Source organism: Panthera pardus, unplaced genomic scaffold (genome assembly GCF_024362965.1).
Source record: "Panthera pardus isolate Hobbes unplaced genomic scaffold, ASM2436296v1 HiC_scaffold_15, whole genome shotgun sequence".
Lineage (NCBI taxonomy): Eukaryota > Metazoa > Chordata > Mammalia > Carnivora > Felidae > Panthera > Panthera pardus.
The window spans coordinates 24898128-24907241 of NW_026526710.1; the positions used below are offsets into that span (position 1 = coordinate 24898128).

Sequence of the window (9114 nt, forward strand, 5' to 3'; positions counted from 1 at the left end):
TCATTGCCAGACGTCTGAGCGATTCCAGTTTTCTCTCCCAAAGTGCATCAGGAAATATCAGTGAGATCCTAAGGATCCCATTTAGGGCATCTTCTCTAGGATTCATGTATATTCTTTCTGAAACCCTTCCCAAATCTATGGTAGCTCTGTTCTGGAGACCTTGCAAAGGACCGTTTTCAGCCTATGTCTTCCCTGGTGGTCAAGAGGAACTTGAATGACTTTCTGGTGTTTTTATTCTATGGCATCAATCTATGTGTCTCTTGAGAACAATACCACATTGGTTTTATGACTACAGCTTTGTAATATAATTTGAAAGTGCGAAGTATGGTGTCTTGAGGTTTGTTCCTTCTCAAGATTGCTTTGGCAATTTGGGGTCTTTTCTGGTTCTATACAAAATTCAGGGTTTTTTTTTTAATTTCTGTGCAAAACATCATTGGAATTTTTATGGGGATTTCATTGAATTTATAGAGTGCTTTGAGTAGCGTGGACATTTTAGCATTATATTTAATGTGGAGATCCCTGGATTTAGGAATTACCTGGAGGCTGTGTTTGAGGTGTAAGGGTTTGTCTAAGATGACCTCCATCTCTGTGCTTAAAAATGTGGATGGATTGGGTGCCTGGGTGGCTCAGTCGGTTAAGCGTCCGACTTCGGCTCAGTCATGATCTCACTGTCCGTGAGTTCGTGCCCTGCGGCGGGCTCTGTGCTGACAGCTCAGAGCCTGAAGCCTGTTTCAGATTCTGTATCTCCCTCTCTCTCTCTCACCCTCCCCCATTCATGCTCTGTCTCTCTCTGTCTCAAAAATAAATAAAAACGTTAAAAAAAAATAAAAAAAAAATGTGGATGGATTATGATGATTCAAACAAAGAAGAGATACTAGTTTTGGCAATAAGGTAAAGAATGTGGATATGTGCATTTTTCCTTTTTTTTACTGATGTATTCTTTAAATAACAAAAACCTTTCCACAGCACCAGCTAACCGGTAAGCTGCAGACACTCAGTGCTGCAAGGACAAACAAAAGTGTCAAGGTCGTGGAGCATGTTGGGTTTTCATGTGACTCACTATGACAGACAAGGAGGAGATGTTTCATGGGAGGTATTCAACGGGAAGCATTAAATATTTATAGGGCTGGAGCACACGGTTCTATGTTAACCGAGAGTTGATGACTAGAAGTGTGTGTGTGTGTGTGTGTGTGTGTGTGTATAACTATATCTTATATTTTATTTATACGTAGTTTGTGTATCCCAGGAGATATATCCCAGGAGATATATCCCAGATATATCCCAGGAGATAAATCCCAGGAGATATATCCTAGATGTATTGTCAAGAACAGGGCAGAGAGGAATTAGATAAACCACTGGGGAAAATAATTATGTGAATATTTACAGGAGGAGTAGAACCTTGTGTGACACAGAGAAGGACTGGAGAGGGATCTGGTGTGAGTAATTATAAAACATTGCACACTGAGAAAGGAGGGCTTAGAGCACCAGGAACTTCTGGGTCATGGGACTGAGCTCTGTCGGGTAGTAAGCTCTGTCTGGAAAATACCTGTTCGGGTATTTTCCTGCTGGCCTGCCTCACAGCCCTGTCCTCTCAGTGCCAGTGTGAACAGGCCACCGCTGACCCCGGTCCTGGTCACCCAGCTGCTCTGACAACACACAGCATCCCTAGAGGACACTCAGACCTTTGCAGATGGATATTTGAGCTTTCAGTACTCAGGGAAGGAGCATGAGTAGATCCTCTTCCGGGTGCTTGGGATGGAGACATTAATTTTCTTCAGGTCCCTAACAGCGTCCAGGCTGCTCACCATAGGGCTTAGTTTACAGTGTTTACGTTCCTGGACATATTAGTGTTCCCTGACATTGGGTTTGCTTGCTGCAGGGCCCTGGCATCACTACCAGTCTCCAATCTAAATTTGTTTTAATGTTTATTTTTTTTGAGACATAGAGAGACAGAAAGACAGAGAGAGAGAGAGAGAGCAGGGAGTTACAGTGAGAGAGTGGGAGACACAGAATCAGAAGCAGGCTCCAGGCTCTCATTTCGTGGCACAGAGCCCAAGGCAGAGCTCGGCTCACGAACCACGATATCATGACCTAAGCCAAATTCCTAAGTTTAACCGACTGAGCCACCCAGGCACCCCTACCAGTCTCTAATCGAAACCAATTTCAAGGCCTCATATTTTCCAGGTTCACTCCCGGTTCATATGTGATAAAAAGTCCATGGGGGTTATCCTTGAACTTTGAATACTTTTTGCTGTTGTTGCTGTATTATGAGGATCTCCTGTTATATCCCATCACCTCCATGGTACAGGCTCTGGGGCCTTTGAAGTCTCTGTTTGTCAAAAGACTACCGGCTCTCCACAAACAAGTACCCAGGGTACTCACTTCCCAATCTGGGTTTTGACCAGGCCTTTATACTTAGTCTGGAATTTAATTTTCTTCTCTGGTATACCCATGACCCATTTGCCTCTCTATTAGTCCAGTTTTGTAATTGTTCTCGGATGAACATGATAGAAACCCTTATACCGTGCAAGGGACCTCTATTTTCTTAGAAATTCTTTCTCTGCTTATCCATTAAGGGGCATTGAGGAAAGGGAATCCCACTCACATTCAACACTATTATCTTTATATGGGAAATGTTCCATGGGTTAACAGTGAAAAGACAACCAAATGTCTAGATTTTTCCGGTAATACCAGGGTTCTCTGGACAAGGTAGGATGGGTTCATAGGCCTTTTTCTCTACAATGGTGAAATTCTTTCAGCATGATTCCAGACTGAGTCAGAGGAAAAACAAAGACAGAGAAAGCCTAGAACACATGCAGTTACACTCTACTGGTCTCACCCTGGTAATTACATCTGCAACAGTCTCATTTCCAAATAAGGTCTCATTCTGAAATATGGGAGTTTTTAGAACTTTTAATCACATGAATTGTTGGAGACACAGTTCAAATCATAATTAATATCCACAGTTTATTCAGATTTTGTTAGTTTTTACCTAATGTCCTTTTTCTGTAGTAAGATCCGGTTAAGATTCTTTGTGACATTGAGTTGTGAATTGTCCTTAAGCTTCTCTTACTGTGACACTTCTTCAGACTGTCCCTCTTGTTGGTGCCTTTGTGCATACTTACTGAGTGGGGGTTATGCCTGATGTCATTCAAGCCAAGGGTTTACACCTGTTCCATGAAATTTCTGCACAGAAATGTGTCTCATGTGATTCCATATATTTATACCATCAGTTAACAATATGGACGGCAGACATATGTGTAGACACTGAGTTACAACCCAATCCTTTTATGTTCCTGTGGTTGAAATCTTTCTAGTTTTGCCTCATGGGGGCCCTTTACGTTGGCTCGTGAGCTCTTAGACACACCCTGTCCTTGTGTATGTGCGCACATGTGCATGTGTGGTGGTTGTGCACTGATTTGGTTGCGTTTGTTTGGGAGACAATGACAGACAATGACAGAGTGTCATTTAGGTGCCATTAGTATCATATAGAATAATCTGTGGCTCAGAGTGTTTTCCTCTGTTCACATGATTAATTCCTTTTCAGCGTTTAGCACCCCCACGACCTACAGATGTTTGCAGAGTTTTGCTTCTTCCAATGTTGGATATAATTATCAAATTATTTATAAAAGTGGCACCTCCTTGGTGACCTCTTAGTTGGTTCCTGGTTTGGGTGATTATTTTAAACGTAGAATAAATATCCATGTGCCAAGTTTAGGTTGCTTTCAGTCTTTCGTGATTAGGAATCAGTTCTTATAAACATTAAAGTGCAGGGTTTTTCCTGCACTTTTTTCGTTTTCTGACACTACTAAGGTCCTCCGTACTCATCCTGCACCATTGCTGTCTGGGATAAGATTCCCCCGAGAAAGCCCTATGTCTTCCCGGGAGAACAGTATTAGAAGGTAATATCTGGTAAAATGCATCTCAGGCCTTATGGGGCATCATTGCTTCCGGTGTCACTCAGCTGACGCATGAAGGACAAATTCATGAGGAAACTAAGCCAGGACCGTGGACATATTGGTGACTGTTTCCACATGCAAGTCTCTGTCTCCATCAAACTACACACGTCGTCAGACTGCCATCTGCGGCTCTAATCCATGACCACATCCTCTCCCCAGCCTCCTCCTTTGGTTGTATCTGTGACTTTCCTTTCAAGCAACAACTGTGGCTCCAGCACCACATTCCATCCATTTACTTCATTGTTCGGTGACAGTACACAGTGCAGTCACGTCACGATCGTCAACCCCCCCCCCCCCCCCACCACGGGACACAACCTTAGTTACTAGAGGACAGAACTTTCATGCAGTTTCTTATGTCTTTACACATAGAGGCTCCACTCACTTTCAGCCACTCGGCTCAGCGTCTCGCTCCACCCCTGCACTGACGTGGGCTCACACGTGTTACTGCAGCTACATGAGTTTTGTCACCTTCTACTTTCCATCATGTGCCCCAAATTCCTACATTTTTCTACGTACTCGTTAAGTTTCTGACATGGGGCGTGTACAGTGTTCAGTGAATTCTGACGATGACAGAGTGTCATTTAAGTGCCATTAGTATGATATAGAGTAATTCTGTGGCTCAGAATGTTTTACTCCGTTCACATGATTAACTCCTTTTCAGTGTTTAGCACCTCTACGACCTGCAGATGTTGGCAGTTTTGCGTCTTCCAATGTTTGACATAACTATCAAATTATTTATAAAAGTGGCACCTCCTAGGTGACCTCTTAGTTGGTTTCTGGTTTGGGTGATTACATTTAAACCCAGAATACATATCCTTGTGCCAAGTTTAGGTTGCTTTCAGGCTTTAGTGATTCAGAATAAGTTGTTATAAACATTGAAGTGCAGGGTTTTTCCGATGGACAAAAGTTTTGAATCTTATCTTCATAATTTTATAATCTGAAATTGGCATTTTTTCACAAATAATAGATAACAAGACAAAACTAGTCACCGCCAATGAGATAATAGTACCTGATGCAAATAAGGGTGACTTATTCTTCAGGCACCACAAGGGTGGAGTTCAGAGGAAAACTGAAAATGCTTCATTTATTTTACTGTCAGAAGGAAAATTGATATGATCTGGACTAAAAGTTAAATACCTCAGCTTATAAAAAAGAGATTTCTCTTTCATGAGGACTCTTTGTGTCAGAAGTGTTTTCTGAGAGTGACTTTGAGGACAGAGGACAGGAGGAACTTCACTCATGGGAGGTGCCCTTGCATGGACCTGCGCCAAAGCCATCAGCCATAGAATGAGCAGAATCACAGGCTGAGCTGAGAAGGCAACTGCTGATGTGTTTCCCTTCTTTACAGTTGAGTAACTAGGTTTTTGTCTCACTTCCCCACAGGCCTGGACCACTGTGCGAGCACTGCCACTGCTGTCCCACGATGAGCAGTAATAATCGGCCTCGTCCTCAGCCTGGAGCCTAGTGATGGTCAGGGTGCCTGTGCTGCCAGACTTGGAGCCGGAGAATCGATCAGGGACCCCTGAGGGTCGATTGCTATTACTATAGATGATGGTTTTGGGGGCCATTCCTGGGATTTGTTGGTACCAATCCACGTAACTACCAACTCCAGTGCAGGAGATAGTGACCCTCTGGCCCAGGGCCCCAGACACTGAGGATGGTTGAGTCAGCCCCGACTGAGCCCAAGACCCTGGAAGGAGAAACAAACAGAGAGGATATTCCCGGGGTGTAGAGACAAGAGGAGGAATCAGGCGCACACTTGTGCTTCCAGGACCCCTTCCCGTGTCCCCACATCGAGTCACCTGTGCAGTGAGCGAGGAGGGTGAGGAGAAGAGGAGACCAGGCCATGGCGGAGGTCAGCACCGATCCTGCCTTCTGTTGCCTCACAGCTGAGCAGAGCCTCCCTTCACCTCTCCCTTCACCTCTTGATTTGTTGAGAGGGGGAGGGCCCAACCATGCAAATGCGACCCCCCTGTTTTTTGACTCCTCACTGACTTCTTTAGGTGCCTCTGCCTGAGGATGTCAGGGGGATGGGCAAGGGAGGGGCAATTTCAGGGCAGCGGGTGGGGAGGTCACAGATGTGAGCCCTGAGCCAAGGGCACAGGCAGTGGCAGGTGGCAGGACTCACCTCTGATCTACCGTGACCCCTCAGAAACAGAACTTGAGTGCCCCTTAGCGTCCAGACACAGTCATGCCATTGTATGAGGTGAGCACAGCCCATCAGAGACCACTTCTGCCTCCCCACTGCTCTAGCCACTCTCCCCTGCCTCAGGGTTAGACCAGGTGTCCCCACATGTGGCCCCCTATCACCTCAGGGCAGACTCTCTGTTCTACTCAGACTCCTGGGGGTGAGCCTGTCCATGGCTCCCTTGACTGTTCATGGATCAGGACTGAAGAGTTGTCTCTACACACATTCCTCTAACAGTAAATGTGTACCAATAGGAGAAGGAGTTAACTGGATATGACAGCGGAGGCAGGGGTTCAGGCACCCATCCCAATGCAGGAAGCAGCAGAGAGCAGAGGGCAGCTCCCATGGGGAAATTTGGCAGATGGGACCTGACCCTGATGAGATTATTCTTTACATGTGCTTCTTACCCAGATGGAGTGTGTTGATTCACACTCTATCCCAGCATCTATGTCAATGTGCTCATTGTCAGATGTCTGAGTCATTCCAGTTTTCTCTCCCAAAGTGCATCAGGAAATATCAGTGAGTTCCTAAGGATCCCATTTGGGGCATCTGCTCTAGGATTCATGTATATTCTTTCTGAATTCCTTCCCAAATCCATGGTAGCTCTGTTCCAGAGACCTTGAAAAGATCCTGTTTTCAGCCTATGTCTTCCCTGGTGGTCAAGAGGAACTTGAATGACTTTCTGGTGTTTTTATTCTATGGCATGAATCTATGTGTCTCCTGAGAACAATACCACATTTGTTTTCATGACTACAGCTTTGTAATATAATTTGAAAGTGCGAAGTATGGTGTCTTGAGGTTTGTTCCTTCTCAAGATTGCTTTGGCAGTTTGGGGTCTTTACTGGTTCTATACGAAATTCAGGTTTTTTTTTTATCTCTGTGCAAAACTTCATTGGAATTTTTATGGGGATTGCATTGAATTTATAGAGTGCTTTGGGCAGTGTGGATATTTTAGCATTACATTTATTGTGGAGATCCCTGGATTTAGGAATTACCTGGAGGCTGTGTGTGAGGTCTACGTGTTTGTCTAAGATGACCTCTATCTCTGTGCTTAAAAATGTGGATGGATTATCATGATTCAAACAAAAGAAGAGATACTAGTTTTGGCAATAAGGTGAAGAATGTGGATATGTGCATTTTTCCTTTTTTTCACTGATGTATTCTTTAAAAATCAAAAACCTTTCCTGAGCACCAGCGAAGTGTTGGTAAGCTGCAGACACTCAGTGTTGCAAGGACAAACAAAACTGTCAAGGTCGTGGGGCATGTTGGGTTTTCATGTGACTCACTATGACAGACAAGGAGGAGATGTTTCTTGTGAGGTATTCAATGGGAAGGATTAAATATTTATACGCTAGAGCACACGGTTCTATGTTCACCAAGAGTCGATGACTAGAAGTGTGTATGTGCGCATGTAACTGTATCTTATGTTTTATTTATATGTAGTTTGTGTTTCATACATTTTTATATATACACACATATATATGTGTGTATATATATGATACAAATCCCAGGAGATATATCCTAGTTGTATTGTCATGAACAGTGCAGAGATGGATTAGATAAACCACTGGGGAAAATAATTGTGTGAATATTTACATATGAGTAGAACCTTGTGTGACACAGAGAAGGACTAGAGAAGGATCTGGTGTGAGTAATTATAATACATTGCACACGGAGAAAGGAGGGCTTAGAGCACCAGGAACTTCTGGGTCATGGGACTGAGCTCTGTCGGGTAGTAAGGTCTGTCTGGAAGATACCTGTTCAGGTATTTTCCTTCTGGCCTGCCTCACAGCCCTGTCCTCTCAGTGCCAGTGTGAACAGGCCACTGCTGACCCCGGTCTTGGTCACCCAGCTGCTCTGACAACACACAACATCCCTAGAGGACACTCTGACCTTTGCAGATGGATATTTGAGCTTTCAGTATTCAGGGAAGGAGCATGAGTAGATCCTCTTCCGGGTGCTTGGGATGGAGACATTAATTTTCTTCAGGTCACTGACAACGTCCCGGCTGGTCAACATAGGGCTTATTTTACAATGTTTATGTTCCTGGACATATTAGTGTTCCCTGACATTGGGTTTGCTTGCTGCGGGGGCCTGGCATCGCTACCAGTCTCCGATCTAAATTTGTTTTAATGTTTATTTTTTTTTAGAGAGAGAGGACAGAGAGAAAGAAAAAAGAGAGACATAGAGAGAGAGAGAGAGAGAGAGAGCAGGGAGGTACAGAGAGAGAGCGGGAGACGCAGAATCAAAAGCAAGCTCCAGGCTCTGATTCTGTGGCACAGAGCCCCAGGCAGGGCTTTGGCTAATGAACCACGAGATCAAGACCTGAGCCAAAGTCTGAAGCTTAACCGACTGAGCCATCCAGGCACCCCTACCAGTCTCCAATCAAAACCAATTTCAAAGCCTCATATTTCCCTGGTTCACTCCCGGTTCATATGTGATAAAAAGTCCATGGGGGTTATCCTTGAACTTTGAATACTTTTTGCTGTTGTTGCTGTATTGTGAGAGTCTCCTGTTATCCCACCACTTCCATGGTACAGGCTCTGGGGCATCTGAAGTCTCTGTTTGTCAAAAGACTACCTGTTCTCCGCAGAGAAGTATCCACTGAATTCCCAATCTGGGTTTTGACCAGGCCTTTATACTTAGTCTGGAATTTATTTTCTTCTCTGGTATACTTATGACCCGTTTGCCTCTCTATTGGTCCGGTTTTGTAAGGGTTCTCAGTGTCAACATTGATATAAACCATTATACCGTACAAGGGAATCTATCTTCTTAGAAATTTGTTCTCTGCTCATCCATTTAGGGGAATTCAGGAAAGGCAATCCCACTCACATTCAACCCTATTATCTTTATTTGGTAAATGTTCCATGGGTTAACAGTGAAAAGACAACAAAATGTCTAGATTTTTTCCGGTAATACCAGGGTTCTCTGGACAAGGTAGGATGGGTTCATCGGCTTTTTTCTCTA

At 44.2% G+C, this 9114-nt stretch overlaps 1 gene segment (V, D, J or C); it reads right to left on the reverse strand.

Moving 5' to 3' along the window:
• LOC109261535 (immunoglobulin lambda variable 1-40-like) overlaps nucleotides 1-5876 on the reverse strand; it is a 114619-nt gene extending 108743 nt beyond the window's left edge. Inside the window, 1 exon segment of the V gene segment in view lies at nucleotides 5762-5876. Within this exon segment, the coding sequence occupies nucleotides 5762-5807 (46 nt within the window).
• Nucleotides 5877-9114: the final 3238 nt, after the last annotated feature.